General features: G+C 42.4%; 1 protein-coding gene across 5 annotated transcripts in view; it reads right to left on the reverse strand.

The window, feature by feature from the left end:
* Positions 1 to 22,758, reverse strand: part of BTRC (beta-transducin repeat containing E3 ubiquitin protein ligase) — a 107,474-nt gene that overhangs the window by 30,765 nt on the left and 53,951 nt on the right. For all 5 annotated transcript variants that reach the window (XM_065746593.1, XM_065746590.1, XM_065746592.1 and 2 more), the window contains one exon: positions 21,580 to 21,669. In XM_065746593.1, the coding sequence (XP_065602665.1) occupies positions 21,580 to 21,669 (90 nt within the window). The remainder of the gene's footprint in view (positions 1 to 21,579; positions 21,670 to 22,758) is intronic.

The following is a 22,758-nucleotide window of genomic DNA, read 5'->3' on the forward strand; positions in this document are numbered from 1 at the left end:
TTCAAACCATGGCTGAAGCCTGAAGACTACACCACTGGGAGGAACCCACAAGTAGAGGGAGAGAACAACCTGAAAGATAATGCATTCAATAACGCTACTGAGATCTTTTCAAGACACTATACAATCCTCTATGTAAAGCTTATATTGTCAAGAACAAAAGCCCTCCAAAATAGCTCACCCAAAAGAACACAGCTCAAAGCAGCACTATTTTCCAAGAGCCTCCTTGGAGATGCACATTGCCACCACCAACACAGAGGGCACCAGGGCACCCAATGACAAAGACGTGCAACAAACAAAAACGCAGCAGTGATCTGAAGAATGGCAACCATCACAAAAATGCTTGGTTCCACTACAAACACACTCCTTAGATCTGCTGGCAGAGTGGGCTGCATGAGCACTGCCTAACCTATTTCAGTCAAAATAAGCTTGTTAGCAAAGACCTGCTATTTAAACTGTCTAAGCTAGAACACCTCACCTTAACTGAAAGCAGGGTTGCAATTTTGCTGACAGATCCTGGAGGGCAGCAACCTGCAGCAGCCAGACGAAGGCTGCGTGGTGTTCTTTTCTACCAGCACAGCTAGGTCTAGAAGAGGACATCTAATGTGCTCACATTCATCAACACCAACACTCCTGCTGTTGGCAGCCATCGAAGGGGCAGCTGTAAGAGGGAAAGTCCATGAAACAGAATTATATAGCCATTTTAGTTTGAAGGGTCCCTTAAAGGCCATCTAGTCCAACTCCCATGCAACCAACAGGGACAAATACTTTTGCACAATGTCAAAGCTGGCCAGTAAACACCCAGACAGATTTGCCTTATAGCCTCCCATAGTCTCTTCAAGACAATCACGCAATTTTCACCCATTAATAAGTATCGTCTTCTAGAGACTAGCTGTTACATTAGCCTTGCAGTCAAATATTAGCTAGCTGACAAAGTGGAGTGGAGAGGACCAGTATGATGGCTAGGGAAGCTGGATGCTTGGTCTACAAAAGGCTGAGGGTATCTCATGAGAAGTTACAGAGGAACGTGAGATGGAATCTGTTCAGAAGTGCATAATGAGAGGAAAAGTGGCAGTAGGCACAAGTGGTAACAACCAACTGGGTGTCAATAGAGGGAAATGTAAGTGGTCAAGGTCCTGAGCAAACTGAACTGGCTGTGAAGGCAGTCTTCTTCTGAACAGGTAGTTGGACTGAAGACCTGCACATGGTCACCTCAGCTTAGAGCATCCTGTGACTTTGTATCTCAAGCTGCTTCATCAATACCTAGTAAGAGATTCACCATCTGAACAAGTCTCCAAAAATACAAACTAAAGACGTCCTCCACTGAATTCTATATTTTCACAGCTTGTACCGCACTTGGTTAGATCAGATAGGTGAAGAAGGCACAAAACAGTGTTGCAACACCAAGCAAACAGCTCTGACCAGAACAATAAGGCGTATTCAGTTTCAGAGCTGAGCAGACTGTCCCTGTCAGCTATACTCAAATCGCACAGCCCAGATCCTGAGTCACAGACAGAGGCACCGGGGATTCCTTTGTGGCTCAGTGCTTAGCAGCCAGTAAGCTTCCAGAACAATCCTCCAGTTAAAGGATGGAGAAAGCCTTCCAGTAGTCCATTGCCTAGAACAGATTCAGTTAAAGAGGAATAGTGGAAATACACAAGCAATGTGAAAATCCCAGTAAAAGGGGGCAGAAAAGGACTGCGAGCTTCACGTGGTCCCTCACCAAACTGCATTTCCCACATAACGTTCAGCCATTCATGCAAAGGTATGATTCCACCATTCCTTCTAGAGATTAGCAAGCAGGGGAAATAAGTTTCAATCCACCTGCATTTCTCTTTCTACAACCACGGGTTCATTTTTCTTCTTATCCCACTTTTGAGAATTACTTCCCTGTCATATCAAGAGTCAAACTGGTGTCGCGCTTATCATGTGAGAAATGTCTTCCACCCTCATGCCTTGATGCATCTCACTGTAAATTCATCTAACATTCACAACTCTTCAACTTCCGCTGTAACAATTGGCTAAAAAACACCTACATACTGACTGAAGGAGCTTTTCCTTCCAATATATAATATAATATTAAAAACATATCCTCCTTCAAATACAAACGTGTAAGAACTGTCCTCCTTCCTGAAAACAAGTGTACAGGAATGTTAGATTTTATCAATGCGTGTTATTTGTTAAACACCTCAGTGCTATCTCTCACTTGCCTCCTGTAAATTCACGCAGCCTGTATTCAGCCTAGTGTTAGCATACTTGAAAACACACACTTTGCATCTTCTCAGCTGAGAAATGCAAGGAAGAGTTAACTTGGGATCACGGACAGAAAAAAAACTCACACAATTTTCTGATAGAAAATAAAATTAATAGAATTCAAGATTTACCAGAGACCGAGCTACCAACACTCTGCTCCTGTTCCCTACATCAAGGGGTTAGAGCTCCCTCTAGCACTCTCAAAACAGAAGAGCCATAGATGCTACGCTGTGACTGTATGATCTCATCCACATCAACCTTGGTGGTGCTGTCCATTATTTTTATTTGCTTTACTTTCTGCTGTCACATGAATAATTAAGAATACATCCACCAGTTTGTCTGAAGCTCAGGAGAAACAAGTGTCAGAAGAATTTCTCTCTATAACCGATTAGAAAAAGTCAGATTGCTATAATTAACTGTTCTGTTTTAAAATGTAATTTAGGATCGGTTGAAGGATCTTCATGTCAGCTCACGTAGAATGTGAAACGTAGCAAGAAATTAGATGAAAAAGTTGCTGAAATTTTCAATTTTCACAATATAAGAAAGTCTTGCTACCCCGCCCTACCTTGCAGCTGACAAATATCCCGATGTAGCTGACAGGTCGCCCACAGCTGTGAATTAGGTGTTTCTATTTCAGCATTAAATATTGAGCAACTCAGCTTAAGTGAAACTCAAAAGGTGTAACCCTGCTGAGTTCTGCACAATGCGAAGACAGAGAAACATCTAATGACAGAAAGAGTGTCAGGCCTTTTTAATCACAGGTTATTACTTATTAATTCTTGATAAACTGAAAGCTGGCAGTACAATGTAAAACTGAGAAAGGAAAATGGGAGTTTTATTCCTAACTCTCCTGCTCCCTTCTTGAGCTGCCGTAGGCAAGTCACTCCTCTTTGTTTCACAAGCCTCACCGTTAAATATTTCTGTCCTAATACAAGTGATACAGAGACAAAGCAAGGCTGGATGCTGGAGAAGTCCATGGAGGCCACAGCATGGAGGGAACCTGGTGAAGCAAGCAGCACTGAACAGCAGCACACCTCGCTGCCCACGTGCAAACATTCATCATCACAGAACCATTTGAGTTGGAAGGGACCCTTAAAGGCCATCTGGTCCCACTCCCCTGCACTGAACAGGGACACCTACAGCTCCATCAGGTGCTCAGAGTCCCATCCAGCCTGATCACAAGTGTCTCTCCAGGGATGGGGCTTCCATCCCCTCTCTTAGCAACCTGTACCAGTGCCTCACTGCTCTTAGTGTAAAACACTTCTTTATATCCAGCCTAAATCTCCCCTCTTCTAATTTGAAACCATTTCCCCTTGGTCCTGTCACAACAGATCCTGCTGCAGAGTCTGTCCCCTTCTTTCTCACAGCCCCTTCAGATACTGAAAGGCTGCTATTGGGTCTCCCCAGAGCCTTCACTTCTCCAGCACTGGCAAACACATTTGACCCTTAAAAAAATAAAGACTTACTAGCGGGGTCTAGATACCATCAATTAGGAAAAAAAACCAAACTGCCAGACTAATAATTTTTTGCAGCCTTTCAAAGCAAGACCGAAATTTGTGTATGTCAAGAAAACACTTTACCTTAAATTTTCTCAAGGTGAGCTACAGCACCCAGCTAACCATCTGAAAATCAATGCAAATGTGGAAACAAATCCACTCTCTCCACACAAGTGCCCTAGAGCGGGCACACTTCAGTTTCCTTACTTACCACAGCAATTTCAGTATTTAACCACCAGGGGACTTCTGAACATTGCTCGGTTTAAGAAGTTTGCAATTTTAATATTATTATGTGACCACGACGAAGAAACACAATAGGATGTTAGGCTATCTCACTTACATTTCCACTTCTCTGACAAGTCCAGTAAGAAGGACTAGAAGTAACCAGAGCCGAGGAGATGACAGAAGCACCTGACAAAAACTACGCAAACCCCCTGGCATAACCTGCTCGTGTCCCTCAGCCCCAGCTGACAGCTGTCCTTGCCATTCCGGGCCGAACTCTCTGTACTGCTCCACTGCTGCACCCAGACCTTCCCTCTCATAGTGCAGATGGCATCCAACACTGTTTCTTTTATCCCCTTAAGAGGACTTGGAGAAAAGCACTGGCAACTTCTGCTTGCTCTCCACACCTCTCCCATGTGGCAGGAGAGGATGACAGAAGCCATCTGACCCGGCCAACCCCAGTGGAAGGGCATGCGGAGGGACAGCAGGACTGCCCCACTGCAGCCTAGTCAATGATGTGGCTGAGCAGTACTCAGCTGCACGCCTGCACTGCCTAGATCTGTGGGTGCCATGGGAGATGTACTTCTCCAACTGTAGAGTAGAAGTTCCGTGTGCGCAAGACTTGGGAGAAGCATGTTGCTAAGAGTGGGGGTTACCTGGAATCAATGAATTCAATGCTGACTTGCTCTGAGCTGAAGTCGGACCTCCCGAGGTCTCTTCCAGCTTACGTGATGCTGGGATTCTCATCCGACATTCTTCCAGTCAAAGCTCACCTAGACATCCCAGGCCTTTGGAAAAACCTGTTTAGGTTTTGGCTGAAACCAACACAGCATTGTCTGATGTTGATGTATTTCATTTATTACACACAAAATCTAAAATTCTGTTTAAAAGACGGTTTACAGAGAATTACTTCTTAAAGCTTTCCAGCTCTGGGCTTCACAAGCCTTTGCTTTTCAATTATTCATTCTTTGCAATAATCAAATACCAGACTCTTCCAAAGGGCAACGCATATCTGCCTGCTCTTCTGGTTTTGCAAGTTGAGAGCAGGCAGTATCCAAGGTACCGCCTGGCTCGAGATGCTCTGCTTGGATGGCTGATCTCATTCCATTCTGCCCATCCAACTACTTAAATTTTGTCAAAACCTGTTGATTCTGTTACAACACGTGTTGCCTTTGAATTGCAGCTGATTATATTCCAGACATCTTTTCACTTATGCCCTGAACCAACAGCAGAATTCAGGTATTAAGCAAAAAAGATAATGGACTTTTGATGTCCCATCATCTTCAGAGTCTTCTAACACTTGCACTGCAACCTGCCTACAAACTGAGATTACAAATCATAAAGCACAGGACTGGCAAATCTAAACTAACACAGCAGGAGAACAACCTGATTCAACAGAATCACAGAAGTTTATAAAATCCAGTGACTTAAAAGAAAATGACACATGCATAGAACTGGCATTAGTTAAGTGACATTCTTATTACTTACCATCAAAGACTTGTAAGGAAGGTTTATTTGACAGAAAGAGGGCTTTGTTGTTTTTTTGTTTTTTGTTTTGATAAGAAATTAGCACTCTTAATTAACAATCTAGTTTTTCATAGCATAGCTGTTAAGTTTTTTCACTTTAATTTTCACCTAAATGGATGCTATATAGGGGAGCTTTATCTAAACACGAAAGCAATTGACAGAAGTGGGTCAGAAAAGACAATGCTGAACTATGCTAATAATCATCCATTTTAATTTAGTTTGCAGCCACTGTTGCAAGGGTTTTGTTTTGCGCTAAGAAGCAAGAGGAGGTGTAGATAGAAGAAAGTTAAAACTGAACCTGTGCACACAACTTGGAAAGACCTTTCATGTTTCACAAATTCACGGCATACTTGTACCACAAAGGCAGGTTTGCCTCTTGCACACAGAGCCCAAATAGCCTGGCTGCACAGAGCACCCTTTCGATTCTCTAACTTCAAACTACATTCTGAGCTGAGCATGTACGGACCACTTGCCTGTCAAGTTTCATTATTAATATAAAACAAGTAATTGTAGCTACTTGGAATACTACTTTCAGGTCTGTGAGAGCAATTAACTGGTTGCACAATTTTAATTTTCCTCAGCAATAAGGTTCAGCAATCTGTACAGTGAGCACTGCTGTCTGTTCCCAAGCTGCAGCCTCAGCTAAGCCCGTCACTCACATGCAACAAGGGACTGCCTGCCCTGCTGAAGTTATCTTGGATATGAGCTTCCACAGGCACACTAATTTGAATCTATTTTTGTAAATTATAGATTGTGTTAAATATACATGAAGGAAAATATGGAACAGTTTGTTTTACTGTACAACATGAGTTATTTCACAATCTAGGTTCCCTCTGAGAAAACTCTCAATTTTAAAATTTGCCAATTAGTGGCAGTGACTATTGGTGAGATCTAACCCATGCAAAGAGAATTTGCTGAATGCTGCAAAGGGCAGAACAGTGCTGCAGGAGAATGAAGGGATTGGAACAACATTAACAAGGAGAAGCATGGAGTCACTTGCCTGAGTTTCCTTTCCTTTAAGAAGAACTGATGGCTGTGTCACTGTTTAATACAACAGTGAAATTATAAATTCACATCAGCCAAAATTAGATCTCTGCATGCATCTGAAAGTGAGCGCTAATTCTGGGAGTAAAGTTTAGCACAATTATTAGTGTTAGGAAGAAAGCATGATGCTCAAACACCTCCATCACTACTCTTCTCTCCTTTTTAAATGAAGCCAATCCCATTCAATTCACCCAAATAAAATAAATACAAAGGGGGTATCCTCATAAACATATGAGTATAGACATCAAAAAGGGAAGAGATTACTAAAACCAAAGGAATGAAGAAGCAGAAGAAGCTACAATCTCACTATAAACAAGCTAGCTTGGCAACCTGGAGAGGATTTCCAGTTTTCAGAACTATTGGGCTGTGGAATGATCTTCTGGTAGAAACAGAGGGGAAAAAAAAGTCTAGCCTTTAACTGGTTGTAAAGTAAAGCTCAGTGAGTTCATCAAAGGGACAGCACAGTACCTGCAAGAGCAAGGAGCTGGAACCAGTTTACTGAGATGTACCAGTATGCAGAATGACAGAAACCAGGAAATGTCCCGTTGTGCAGCAGGTCATTCACCACATTATAGCTCACGCATCATCTGAGACAGCACAGGTGCAAACTTGTTAACTAGTAACTGAGCAAACTGACCTTCCATGAGTAGAGAACATAGATGAGACTGTGGATTCCACTCTATAAAATATACAAAGGTATACCGATTCCTTTATCATGGATGATGGGCCACTGTGGCAGCCAGAAAAACAGCTGTCAATTTTCAATCTGAGCCTGAGCATACCTGGGATTTATGAAATGTCTAGCCTACACCCTTCCCCACTAGGTGCTGAACTGCTGAGCTCCACGTGACACACAGGAAAACTATTCAGGTATGTTTTTATCCATCTGTCCCAGCTCCAGGAGATTCACAGATAGAGTGTTTTTAGACTGTATCCGCTGTGTCTGTAGTTGGTTTGACAGTCTCTGATACATTTATAACAAATGTATTACAAAGGAACAGAGAAAGTCTCTTTTCATACTTTCACTGTCTCCAGGTGAACTCCCATAGGACGTGCTGCAAACCCTTACGCTGCTTGTTCACATAATGTTTGGATGTTAGATGAAGATGGGATCTGGCAGGTTGCAAAGCAAGTGACCTTCGAGTCCCTGATAGGTATGCAATTTTGCTGGTGGATTAGGGAGGAAATACCACTGACTGGGAAGACCTGCTGGGCAGTGAGCTGTAGTGACTGTGAACTCTACTGTCTCAATGGTAATTGCCTACTGTCTCCATAATTAGAAGAAAAGATACATTTCAACTTTGCTGCTGTCTTCTGCTAGCTTCTGCCTTTAGCTGATCAGTTATCTGGGTATAGTTTGCAATGGATATCCATCAAACACTCCCACACTTCCACACATTTCATGAATACTATCAGAACCAAAAGAGCAAAAACTCAGACACATACTAGCTTGAGACCAACATGACTCCTAATCAGTTCTTATGACTAGCAGGATCAAAACCTGTCCTGACAGTTCTAATTGTCATGATTTGATCCAAAGAAGTTACTGTGGTGACAAATGGTCAGAAAGTAAGGTAAAGACGATTACATATTTGGAAGTAAACTGAACATCAAGTTCTCCACTCTCCAATGTTTTATTCTATAAATCATTATTGTAGGAGATGAGATCGTAGACTCGACAGTGCTGCTCTCATTTCCTGACTGACAACTTACCTTGCAACCTGAAAGTTCACACACCTCCATTCCCACCTACATGGGAGTTACAAGGTAAATTTTAGGGATTAGTAATTCAATGCACGTATTGATTTCATTAGTGCAGGTAAGGTTTTATGATTACACTAAAGAGAAATGATATTCTGTAGCAGTTGATAAATAACTGTTTGCCTATTAAAAACTTAGTAGTTAAGCTCACAAAATGATCTGTCTTTAAATAAATGTTCTTGTCTTTTTGCATTATTCATAAAAAGTTGAATGCACTCACGTTTTACAGATCAGACACCATGCTGCATTACTTGAGAAACAGCGCTACTGTGTGCCACATGCTGACTCACACTGCCTATGTGGAAATGGAGACAGGTAAAATCACCTACAAACTTGGTCTCTCTTGAACTTCAAAGTGCTTTGCCAATGTGAAAAGATACTATTGCGATTTTTAAGTGAGGAATGGTAACGCTGCCTACACTGCCAGGAAAACCAACCAACCAACCAACCAACCCTTTAAATATATGAGACTGGCTATTACTTTTTCAAACATAAACAAAATCTGCTAAGATATGAGTATGAAAATTCTAACCCAGTACAACCTACTTTGTTAAAAATAGACAGAAACTCTGAAGAAAATGTTGCTAATGTACTGTCAGTAGCAAGGCCTAAGTTTTGCTAGGCTACCTACAGCACAGAAAGAAATGGGCAACTGTAAAAGTACAAAACAGAGAGGTTTTAGCTAGAGGAAGGAAAAATTCTAATATTTAATAAAAGCACTCAGAATGACTTCTGAGTGGAAAAAGCGCATGCGAGAGATTGTACATGTAACATAGACATGCGTTCTCTCACCACATATATGCACCAAGTATAATACTCTAGGAAGGGCATGGGTGTGCACAGGATCCATGGCATCTAGCATCCTGCTTGGGGACACTTCAGGGGAAATGCTTTGGGAACTTTTGTGACCTACCAAAGGCATGGTGTGTGCTTGGTTGCCAGAGTGTTCCCTTCTAGCCAGGTGCTTATTGAGGTTGGAGTTCTTTGAAAGCTACAGGGCAGAGCGAGAGAAGGTTCTGTGAAAACTGTTTCCTATATAGGTCCGAATTACTGATCATTTTCTTTATCAGATCCAAACTGGGCAGGCTTGTCAGCCAGGAACACAAGATGGATAGGCATCTCTTTTCTTTTAGCCCAGCACAGCACACCCTGCAGTGGGATGGGCAGGGATCCTGGGAAGCTTCAAAGCCAAAAGCTTCCTCTCTGCAGAAGAACTGGGTAAGGATGGCTTCTGATGGCACAGGCCAGTACAGCCATGTTCTCAGAGCACAGACAGCACTGGCTGAGGACGTGGCTGCACATAAAGGCCTTTGCGTGGGTCAGGCCACTACCAGCTTTACAGGAGAAGGAATCCTGCTCTATGGGGCTCCCTTCTGTGTGGGGACAGACATTCAGGAAGTTACATTCACATGAGGAGTGTTTCAGGGAGGGACTGATGAAGATATGACAGTAAGAAGCAACACTCTACAGGTAGAGAAAAGCTCCATCATGATAAAGCTAAAGAGGTGAAGCAGAACACCCAGAGAGTGATTTCTTCCCCCAGCCTGGAGCAGTTCGTAGAGTGCAGGGAGCAGGGCAGGGAGAGCACTGGGAAGTGGTGGGAAAACTGTGCTGGGAGAATGTAAAACCAAGAGAACTGGATGGGAAAAGTATTTTCCATAAGCCATTTTAAATAAAATTGACTGAAAATAAGGTTCTAAAAACTACCGAGAGCTTCTAAAGTCAACAAAATCAGCCAGTTACCAAATTTGACCAGCAGTTAGAAAAAACTGCATGATGTTAATAAAGAATTGAGATTTGCTGAATGTTCATTTTAACATGTATGTCAACACTACCAGTCCGTAGGCTGCCTATTAATTCACACATGGCATATTCACACTCGTTCTGATATTATACCCCATGCTAGGACACCCCATTACAGAGTCACAGTAGCGGCTCCATACTTAAGGTGTCAGGAGCCTGTGAATTCTGCAGCACGTTGTCTCTTCCCTCTTACTCTCTTGCAGAACTACTTTGGAGCAAGAATTTGCCATTTGGTTTTCAGGCCACAAGGGAATCTCTCAGGGAACTGACAAACTGATTTAAGCAGCTGTGGAATAATTTACTGGGTTTTATGTTTTATTAAAAAGGGAAGGAAGGGGGGGAGGCTTTGACATCTTTTGGTAGTTAATGCTACAAGAAGAATAAACGTTTGTCTTAGAAAATGCTCACTTTTTCTTCGACATTGCCATTGCCTCCTATAAATATTGTATTTGATTGCAAACTTGGCTGCAACCACTGGTGGTTAGGAGACACCAGTTCCCCAAGACCCATGGCTGACACAGACAGACCTGGGAAGAGAGAAGGTACCAGAGAAGCAGAACGCAAATCAGAATTAGATGCATATAAACACAAGCAGTGCTCAAGCAGAAAACACCCTTCAATTGGTACCATGCTTCCAGATCCCCAACTGTCGAGCAAGAAAATATTAAGCAGCATTACCCCATTTCACAGACAGAAGAACTGAGATGGAAAAGCATGATATGACAAAGACAAAAGGTATCTCAAAACCTGGAGCCATAATTCCTAATCTAATAAACTTCCTGTTAGGCCTTGTTCCTTATTATGAAAATTTCATCCCTGGATTACAGTTGTAAGAGTAACTTTTCAACTCCCACACAAAAAAGGATGCTGTGAGTCCAGCCCTGGTCCCAAGAAACATGGGGAGGATTAATTAAGGCTTGTGAAGCACTCAGACTGCAGGGAAATCCCCAGGAGGAAGTTCGTATTTCCATATTCTGACCAGGGCTTGAAAGGCATGCAATAAATACAGCCTGGGGCACAGAACAAACAACACGAATAAAACAAAATACTGAGCAGCTGTTCCTTAAGCGAATACCCTCTGTCCCACACCAAACTTTATTTCTGCCTCAGGCTGCAGGGAGGGAGTGGGGAATTGGAATGAAGCAGAAATAAAATTTTACTTCAAAAGGTTAAATGGTAGCAAGTTATAAACAAGGGGAACTGTTTCTTATCAAGGAAAATAAGACACTCTTAGCAGGCACAACGATTACACCACCTTCCTGTGCCAAAAAGTGGGATGCTTGGAAGTGAAGGCAGCCTGCTTAAGTGTCCTGACGAGAAAAAGGAACAAAAAGCAGCATAGACACGTGCAGAAGGACAGTCTCGCTTCACAGCCAACACAACTTCTATGGGAATTACAGGGAGAGGCAATGCCTGAGAAACACAACGCACAGAGCAAGGAAAGGTGAACGCGAACTGTGTTAATCAGCTGGATTCCTCTCCACTGCCATCACAAATGCTGTTTCGTAGTTATTTCGGATTTTCATTCCTAGAAGTCACCCCCTAGCATCATTCTTTCCTCCACCGTATTTTCTTCCCTTTACAAATACACCTATTTTTGAAAGACCGTTCAGAGCTGACAATCATTAATTGCTGTTTCTGGTTTTAGGCTGTATTTGAGAAAACTGCTGTTCTACCAAACCTCTAGGAAAAAAAACAATCAAGTCAATCTTCTCAGCAAACATAGCTGCCAAACCCTTCAAATTGCAACTTGTCGTAAGTGAATAAACCAAAAAATACTGGTGCAAAACAAATTGCCAAAAAAACCCACCCAAAATCCAACCAAAAAAAGAGCAGCAGAAAAGCAGTGCAGTATCTGCACTCTGCTCGTTTTTGCTGCTGAAAGAGGCACAGCATGCACAGTATTTTTAACTAAGGAGTCTCATTTCAAATATATGCCAAGGAATCTTATTTCAAACATATACTAAATAAGGAGGGGAGTAATAAAACAGGCAGTCCCTTACTCTAATTTTATCCGTCTCCCTCCTCTTCTTTCCTTGATACGGTGAAACTTTAAATCCAGCACCAAACCCTGTCTCTCTCCTTCCCTTTTTTTTTCTTTTTTAACCAGTGATCAACATTTTCCTAAATGACCCCCGAAAGGACCCGCTTCTAAGCTACTCATTAGTAACAGCCACGTTTGCAATATTAACCTGGATGCGGCTGTTTATTAAGATCTTTTAAGGGGTTTCGAATGAAGACACACTGCCGGTGTACAGGGAGCACAGAAGGGGTAATTTAAAACCCGTGTTTTTCCTCCCCCTCGCCAAAAACATGCCCAGCATTGTGCAGCTGTGCTGCCAGCTTCATCACTCCCTTCATCTCCACTCTTGCTAATTAAAAGGTTGATCACAGAACAATGCTCTTCTCATTAATTTCAGCTTTCTGATTGGGCAGGATTCCCGTTCGCCCCGCCTGATCTTTTCCACACTGCTGAAGTTAATGTGACAGGAGCCCGAAGATGGATTACCTGCTGCCATATTGCCCATCACCTCCAATCAGCAGCTATCTGGGTAAACTGATTGTTCTAATTTGCTCTCATTATTTTTACAATATCAGGAGAAAATAACGCACACAGCTCACTGTCAAAGCCGTGAAAATCAGCCATTAGTTAAACCCGGGCACTGAGTGCCTTTATTAGAAGCGCTGCAGTTTATTGACACGGCTTCTGTAAACGAAGAGAATACCTGCCCTGCTTAAACACACTTTTCAGTGTGTGGTTATGTGGAAAGGAAATATTTATCTGGATACTTTTGGCAACGCATGCTGTCTCAGCCTGTTATCCCGATCCGCTGGCATACAGCAACGAGGAAGAACAATAGACGACTTCTGCAGACAGAAGGGCAAAATATGCAGCATTACCCACGCGGCAGCCTGCCTGAACATCTCCACTATTATTTACTGCTCAAATAAATTAAATCATTTCAGAACTAATGTGACAAGTCAATACATAAACATACCTCCAAAATCAGGAAATATTGTAATAGTGTGAAGACAAACACGGTATGGGCATAATGCTGTGAGCTGTATGAACAAGGTCAACAGTTTGGGCTGGGGTATTTGTTTGGGTTTTGTCCTGCTAAGCACAGGAGCCCCTCATCAAAACCCAGTGACTGAGAGCAGGAGTTCCATGCTCTAAGGGAAAACGGTCTGTACAGCTGGGAACCGTTCTTCCCCTACAAAAAGCGCCGTGCTGCAACAACTTGAGAGTGAGTCAGAACAGAAATGTCATTCCACACCAGAACCTCACAGGATCCCATAGCTAAGAAATGAATGAAGTATTGTTAGCAGTATGAAGTCAGTCGTTTTTACACTGCAGCACTACAACGAGCTACGCTCAAAATCCTGGACCACTGACAGGCTCCATACAGTACAAAAAGGGACCTACATTATTTTGGCTGCCGCCTATCTGCATCTCAGCAAAGGGGAATGCTAAACAGAAGGATTAACAGAAATATGATACCTTAAATCTTGCTAAAGATAAACCTTAAACTGGTGTCTACAATGCTGCGACTCGCAGTGTGATCCAAGAGTGACAGGCAGAGCACAGCAGACTGATTTTACTTTTAAATAATATCTAAATTAGATTAGCTCTTTGTGTAGATCTGCATGAACCAGAGGGGACATTCATCATTGTGCCAAAAAAGTTAAATTCACTGGGGCACGCTCAAAGTGAATGGTTCTAGACCTACATTTTATCTCTCAGACACATCATCAAGACGCTGTGCCAATATGCATGAAACCAGCCAGGAGCTGCAAGAAAGACAACAGGAGGGGAACTGGATACCAGAAACAGTTTAATTTTTCCCATTGTAGATTATGAATTGCTCGGGACAGGATCCGTGGTTTCTATGTCTTGTAAGCACAAAGCATCCCTTTCAACATGTGAGCCTCTTTTTTTAATATTTAAACGGATTAAATATAAGGAAGGGTATTCTCTTCCCCCCCCAACACCAAAATAGACGCAATTCTAGTTCCCCTTCCTCCCCCCCCCAATGTAATTTAAAACACCACAATTTTCACTACTGCTTTTTAATATTTTTGGAACCCTCATCAGCTCCAGCCTTGAGTTCGGGGGCGACCTTCCCTCCCTCCCAGCTCTGTTTGGCATTCCTTTTGACCCTCGCTAATGGTTTTCTCTTGGAGGGGCGTGCCACGCTTTCTCTCCTTAAAATTCCTGCACTGAAAGGCTGCACCGCACCACACTCCACAAAACGTGCTGATGGCACAAATTACAAGCCCCCAGCCGAACGCTCCAGCCCCCACCATTCGGGCAGATTTATGTGGGCTCTTGCCGACGTTATTACAAGTCAGAGTTTATTGGGAAATTGTTACATTATGCGGAGTGTCTAACAAATTGCTTATGCTGCTATAATTGGATTACAACAGCCGCTTGCTCCCACCGGTAAGATTAGGCAAGTAGGACTCCTGCCGATCTCTGAGCGTTAGCAGTAATTTTATTTGCCTTGCCTCTCTCTTTCCTAACAACATGCCTCTTTCCCTGCCAGCTGTCTGCTGAAAAGGCACAGGCTTGTTCCTTGGCCCTAACAATGCAATTACAGCCCTGCAGATCGCACTGTTTGTGCATTAAGTACAGAGCCAAAACGAGGCGAATTGATCGTTTGACTTTTGGAGGAGCCATGTGATCTCTGCGTGCGGGTGATACGGCATGCATCAGTGGGCAATGCTGCAGTACATGCCTGATGAGGAGCCTGCTTCGTGCCATTTCCCCTCCCCGTCTGCTCCGAACAGCAAGGACGTTGGAGCCTCCCATTAATCCGGATCTGTCAATAAAGATGGGCTCCTTTCTGTCACCTCTCTTGCTAGGTTCAACTCAGCACTTTTGCGTTCTGAAATGCGGCACATGGCCCCACCAACAGCACCCTTGCTGTGGGCTACGGGACAGTATGATTATTGCAGCATTTCACACCTCCAGCTTCAGCACAAGCTTTGGACATATTTTTCAAACTACTTTTCTAAATTCTTGCTTTTGAAAAATACTGAAGACATATCCAGGTAATGTAATGACTGTAGTATTTGTATTCTCTGCCATCTGAGGGTGCTGACACTGCAGATGACTACATGAGAAGCGCTGCTTCTCTTTGCCTTTACAACTGCTCATGCTACATCCACCAATGATTCTGAACTATTTCGTATTCCCATCACAGAATATCCATGCCTTACTGTTCTCTACAACAACCTAGAAGGAGGTGTAGTGAAGTAGGGGTTGGCCTCTTTTTTTGGGTAACAGTGATAGGACAAGAAAGAATGGCTACAAACTGCACCAGGGGACTCTCACATTTGGTATTAGGAGAAACTTCTTCAATGAATAAGAGTGGTCAGGTGCTGGCATAGGCTGACCAGGGAGGTGGTTGAGTCACCGTCCCTGGAGGTGCTAAAGAAACACAAAGATGTGGCACCGTGGGACACGGTTTAGTGGGCAATATTGGTGATAAGTAGACAGTTGGCCTAGATGATGTTAGAAGTCTTTTCCAACCTTAATGATTCTATAATCCTATACTCTTATCCTGGTGAACAGTCCCTACAAGCTTAATATGGCAGGATCTGAATCAAGTCCTCAGGATTGCAATTCTTTATGCAGAGTGTCGATCACGCAGCCAACATCTGGGGTGGATGCACAGCCTGTGAGCACACACACAATCAAAGTGCAGAACAATTCTGTTCAAGGATGTAAGGTGTTCTGCAATTTTTAGACTTATATCTCCACTACCTGTATATTTGGAGTACTGCAGGACAGCCCCGTTTGAATGGGACCTCAGGAGCTCTCCAGTGCACCCTCCTGCTCAAAGCAGAGCCTGCTGAGAGGGCAGATCACGTAGCAAAGGACTCCATTCAGACTGCTTTTGAAAACCTTCAGAGATGGAAGTTGCAAAGCATCCCCAGCTAACCTGTTCCAGCTGACATTCATCATCATGAAAAAGCTTTCCTTACAACAAGTCAAACCTGAAAGGGAGTTTCTCAGATCCATTTGGGAGCCCTTCACAGATACGTTAAACTCAGCTTCACTGACCGCGCTATTTGCTTTCTCAAAATTCCAAGCCCAGGGCTCCAAAAAATAAAAACATCTCAATTGACTTGGCTGAAATTCAGAAATAATTCTTTATATCAAGATTTTTCATATCACGTGACCATCCTTACTGCAGAGCTTTGAGAACTGATCTCTGAATACACTTTGAGACCCAAAGCTATAAAGCACTTTACGAGAAGTAAGCTTTATAATAACATTTCTTCAAAGTCTCTTTTTCATTTAAAAAAACAAGTGTAATTCTTTTTTAATTTGTGGCTTCATTGACACGCAAAGTCATTTTGGGTGCTAAGAGAAGCAGAAATGACAACCATAGTGTTTGCATAACTGAAGACTAAAGAAGCCTGTTTACATGTAGTTTAACACTCAAAAGAAACTCTGAACAGCTGAAATGCCTTATAAATAGCTCAGACCCAGAGGAAGTGCAAACGTCTGCATTGTGAATTGTAGATCTTAATTACAGACAATGGCTGGTACAGCAAGTAGCACGAAAAAAAAAAGTGAAACAGTTGCACTGTTCATGGTTGGCAATAATTCTTCAGGAAAATATTTACTATCAATCAGTTATGAGAAAAGGGACTCTGCGCTCATAAAACAGCACGTTGCTTCTCATACCAGGACCATTTTGCTTCAGCATAATCTGAATTTAAACAGCTTGTTTCCTGCGGATATAATTTTGGAAATAAATAAAACAAGTCTATCAAAATCTGGAGAATGTGTATGGTGGGGTAGGGTGGGGGAGCAGGATATCACATTTCTTTCTCAGCCATTTGCAAAGAGGTTATTAGACAGAGGGAATGCTAAGGCATAAAGATTGCCTTGAACTAAAATAAATAAATAATTAGAAACCCCCAATTAAGATAAAAGTAGCCACATCGCTACAAAAAGAAGATCATCAGTATGCTGACCATTCTAAGACAAACCCATGATTCTGTTTTCTGCTGTGTTGTCCAAACACTGAGAATTCAGCGCTGATCTTCACGTTTCATAGTGCCTTCTGAACGTAACCAACCCTCACCCGTGTCCCTGCAACGCCAGCCATTCACAGCACCATCTTTTACAGGGAGAACACATGGAACAGAAGGGTGAAATGGCACAAATGGCACGCCCAGACCTCTCCTGGCCCACGGTGGCTCAGCAGGCATTTGTGTGCAATGGTCTCAGAAGCTGTTGTCTCAGTTGTGTCCTGAGCATACGAAAGGGAATACTGCTATAGCAAAGGTTTCGGAGCTGGAAGCATGACATCTGACAGCCCCTGTGCATCACTGCACAGAAGCTTAATACAGAAATAAGATTAGGATATGAAAGAACATACTTTCTCATTAAACCAGCTGAAGGAATATCAGGAAACAATGTAGTTTGTCAAGTAATATTCATTCAGGATTCAATTGCTCTACTATCAATTCAAGGACTGGAAAGGTTTCAGAAGCGCTGGAAAACTGTACGTTATCTGAAGATATACCGACTCAGCAGTGTCTCAGAGCAGAACTCCAAGCTGGATGTGCTGTTCATGTAAAGTAAATGCAGCGACACTCTCAGGAAAGAGAAGCCATCAATCTGTGACATAAAGGGAGTTGAGTGTCCAAGAGGGACACTCTTCAGATCAATTTGTCCTACTGCCAACTGGAACATCCAGCCTGGAACCCTAAATGTTGGTTTGTTAAAGTGTACTTGCTGTTTCTCCACTGAATTTCATACAAAAATTCCAAGCTCAGTGTTATTATTGTGCACACTATTCTTACCCGAAAAATTCTGAAGTAGCAACGCAGAAACAACTCACAAAGAAGAGCTGATCCCAATCAGCAGCTATTTCCACTGCTGCCTCTCTGCTTTACTGGAATCATCCTTGAATGTAAGAGCGCAGCTATAGCTAAATAATACTAAGTGTCTTTGCAAGAACATGTCCCTGGAAGACATGGCACGCTTGGCTGTCTGGGACCTTGAAAGGCAGGACCAGGGATCATACATGGGTAGCAAGGAGTGCTCAGCTGCATTTTGCTTTTTCCAATTTTGTTCACCGCTGGTAATAGCAGGGGCTGGGAACCTGCCCCAGCTGCTGCCCAGCTCAGAGCTAAGCAGATATGGAGGGATGCTCTATGATATTTAAAAGGTTCCTCTGTGCTGCCTGTAACTACTATGCCATAGGTTGCCTGTCCCTGGCACATACAGGGAAGAATTTAGTGTGCAAAATGAAACTGACAATGCTTCCCTATGCAGCAGATGCAGACGAACTTGAACCAACTGCACGAGTTAATAAAAAAACCTATCTAATGAATACAGGAAATGGGTATTGATTGCACAGCTCCATCAGATCAGCTCCTTCTCCTGCTGGGAGGGAAAAGAGCACTTTGAAACAGGAGAATATTTCCACAATCCAAGGAAGTGTACAATCGAACAGACTCCACCTGAAGAGCAAAACTCAAACCTGGCACAGCCCACACCACCAAAGGGTGAAATGACAAGACCTCTATTTAGGAATTAGAATATATATAACCCATCCAAGCAAAGACTCAGCCAAGGAGAATGAAGATGAGCAAAGCCTCCCTCACTGCAGGGCAGAGAATGAAGGTCACCACACAAAGCAAGTGGTCCCATATACAGGACAGGAGAGCAACTTGTTTCCACACCCAGAAGTATCACAGGTGTCCTAGGGACAGACCAGATGCCAGGAGATTTTTAACTGAGGATGAAGCACACACCAACACCACTATCTGGCCCGAAGATACTGGCTAACAAAATATGAAACAAACAATGGGAACAGATGCTCAGTTGGCCAGTTTTCAATAAGCCTCATTAAAACCAAATGCCCTGCCCTTGGAGCTCAGGTTCATGTTGTATTTCTACCTTACTGAAGCACCTCACACCAATTTCTGAGAAAATCATCCAATTGCTCTTGCGCACCAGTACCATCGTAACAAGAAATCCTCTTGCAAATATTTTGTGGCTTCCAAAGGGATTTCTGTGTGTGTGTACACACACACAGCATCTATAAAAACACAATAAGAAATTACATTTGCTTTTTAAAGACATTAGGTTAAATATATATCACACTTGTTGATCACTCAAAGGCAATGGCAACAACATGCCCAAAGATTAACGGAAGAACTCCCGGTGACATCTGTGCACCTAAATATATAATTTATGATGCCTCCTATTCACTCTAGACGTGCATATTTTGAACAGTTTTTCCTGTCAAAGCTGACACTGCATTGCAGAATCAGAAAAGGTAAAATATCATTTCCAAAGTAATCTTTTTTGTCCTTCACCAACACTTTTAAAAAAGCAAACCAACAAAAAACTTACAGTACTTTCAGAAAAGTGCTGCAGACAAAACAACCAGACAAAGCAACCCACATTTATGCTTTCCAGCATTTGCCCTCTTGACAAAAGATTTTAATGTTCAAAGCCTTAAGACATCAATCACGGAGGATAAAACTCACCATGTGCATAAGGCTAGGAGAAGGCCTCTGAACTCCTTAAATCCTATTTAAGCCCTTCACCGAGGGAACATTTAACAGTTGTGCCATTTGCCTATGCCATCACAGGGCCATCTGCATCTAGCTAACTGGAGTTTAAATGCGTCAACACTTCTGGAATTTGAAAGATAAGCTTTCTTAGAACCTATTTCACTTTGTTTCACAGCTGGGAAGGCGGGGGAAGGGATACAACAGCCAGACAATCTAGTTCTAGGGGAAATATATCCCCATAAAAGTCCTTATTTTATATATAGTATATAGTCATACAGTGTATAGAGACACAATACATAAAAACATACAATTTTCCATCTTCAGAGTGACAGTTCAAATTTATCCTCAATAGTATGAAACAAGGCTTGCCGTTCTACCTCCAAACCTGCCTATTTCTCCTGCCACGACCCCGCTGAATAGGCTGCTTCAGGAGAGTCTATTACTTGGGGCACTGGCAAGTTAAAGGTACGTCACCTCAGTTAAAAGAGGCATCAGCTAAATTAGTCATAATTCCTGCACACCTTTGCTCCTTAGCAGGTGAAACAAGATGGTGCATAGCATATGGGGTTGAGTGGGTTTACTCATAGCTAGCTTGCTGTAAGCTGCTTCATCGGCATCAGAACAGTGCTGTATGCTGATACAATTCAGCAAAAGCAGCTTCAAGAGTTTCACTTACTTTGTATCATGAAGAGCCTTAGGAAGCAATGTTCGATACCTGTCCCTTAAGCTAGGAAAGTGGGTTTCAGGATTTAGTATTAGCACTTTATAACAGGATTGGTAGCTTCTTTCTGAAATGCCTCCCCACTGCAAGGCAACTTTACCTGGCAAGAGCAGTTCACAAGTGTTAAGCCACCTGAATGCCCCATGGTGTATGTATGGTGGCCAGTTCACGGACAGAAAATGAAAGTAATGGGACATCCAAATTTCACAAGAAAAATTCCAAAGCAAAGATTTAGCTGGGAGATTATCACAAAGGTCAATACAAAAGCAGGCCTCAAAGGGACAAGGCACCTTTAAAGTATGGGGGGAAAAAAAAGGACTTCAAGAAAATCAAGGAATTTTAAAAAACGAAAGAGAAAACAGGCTTTTGAGTGGTCAGGTCATGGTGACAGAGAGCAACAAAATGCCAGCTGGTTTCGGTAACAGATGGCCGCGTGCACTGATCTGTCCTGCGTGCCCATTCTAACCTTCCTCACAGTGGAAACACAAAGCTCATACAAGGCTAAGCACACCCTTCACACAGCCTTTTTTTACTTACTGCATCGTGGTTCAAATGTTTTCCATTCACAAACAACTCTGCAAGTATCTTATTTTACTCCAGTTATGCTGAATTCTAAGAAAAAAGGACAGCTAATGGCAGCTCCTCTGTTCCAATCACATCTAGCACAATTTTCAAGGAAGGTATTTTCTCTGATGCCCTAATATATCTACTCACCATTCTGACTGCTGTATTTCCCTCTTCCTCCCCTAAATGGAGCATTCACTGGATTTTAATTAAAGCGCCCATGTTAACAAGTCTTTTTGCACTTTCCTTCCGGCAGCTAAGAAAGGGCACCATGACACAAACAGTTCTCATGCTTCATATATTTTATACATACAGATCAGCATCTATCTAGATGTTTATCATTTGAAGTTGACACAGCTAATCACCTGGCGGGAACAGGTCATCCCACTTAAAAGCCTACAACCTGGACAGCAAGAATTAACTCTTCTTTCCTAGATAGCTCAGGACTCAAGTAATCATTTCCAATAAAGGAAAACAGCACATCTCAGACTCTATACCAAAGAACAGAAAAGCCCACCCCAGTGAGTTTCTATTTAAATATTTTTCCTAGCTGCCATCTTTAACAAGATTTTTTTCTTTGATTAACAGTGAATAATACGCTAGAAAATCTCTCAAAACCAAAGCCATTCTGTTACTTACTTTGGCCACACAATTTTCAGTCTTCATAGCCGTGCTTCCTAGACATACTGTTTCCTGGTTTAAGCACAGCCTGGCACAGCTGTTGTAGGTCTGCAGAAAGATTAAAATGGTTATGAATAGAAGAAGACAATTTTCTTTCAGGCACCATATTTTTGGCAACAGAACTCACAACAACAGTACTACATTTTCTTTTACCTAAGGTGTAAAAATTTCAAGCCAAAATAAACTAGTTTACAGCAAAATCCGATGTTGAGGGCATGCATGTTCTCCAAGCTGTGCAGCTTTATGGCTCTGAAATACACAGACTGAAGGGATTTTTTCCTTTGGAAAAGGAAAAAAAAAATCAAACAAACAAACAACTAATCTCAGTTGTTTGGTCTTTCACAAAAATACTCCATAAGTGAACAGCCAAACAAGGGGATTTTTATTCAGTTGTTACCAAAGTGTAAAGCAAATATTAATAAACATCCCTGCCGTTATCAGGTTAAAGTAACTAGGGACAATAAGAGGCGTTATAATCAGAATCTCACTTGGATTTCATTTTTCTAATTCCAAGAAGTTTGTTAGTTTGTTCCTTTAAAACACAATGCTTTTCTTAACTAGGCACTGTCCTGCCTGAGGGGTGTTCGAGTGTCTTTGCAAAATGCATTACTCTTGAGTTCCTCCCTTTATAACAGCAGTGTATGGACAATGTTTACTAAATGTCACTAAAATTAAATTTTGGATGACTTGATTCTTTAAACCAACATGTCTGAACAACTCAGGATTTTCTAATGGAGGTTTTCAACATCTTCTTAATGACTACTTGATAAAGCTCACATCTGCTAGAAGAAGGAAGAGGGCAGCAGCACCTAAAAGTCCCACTACTTGATTAAAACCCCAGCGTGCTATGTCTGACAGAAGACTATTCCCTGCCCTCAAAGAACCCACAATTTATGTGCTGACCAAGAGACACAGGAAAAAAACAGTGGGGCAGTCAGCAGATGGTATCAGCTGCTTAACCAGTGCAGTAGCTGGGGAACACTACAGGGCAGGACTGGTCTGTTGCTGCTTACAGAAGACCACTACTGTCTGCATCCAGAAGAAGGAACATCCCCAGAACAGAAGTTTCCAGCCCCAGATCCTTTCCAGCACCACGCAGCTGAGCAGATTGCTACTTTCAGCATCTTTCAGCACGGA

This window comes from Cyrtonyx montezumae, unplaced genomic scaffold (assembly GCF_038088225.1).
Source record: "Cyrtonyx montezumae isolate F1298 unplaced genomic scaffold, pur_monq_1.0 scaffold_4, whole genome shotgun sequence".
Classification (NCBI taxonomy): Eukaryota; Metazoa; Chordata; class Aves; order Galliformes; family Odontophoridae; genus Cyrtonyx; species Cyrtonyx montezumae.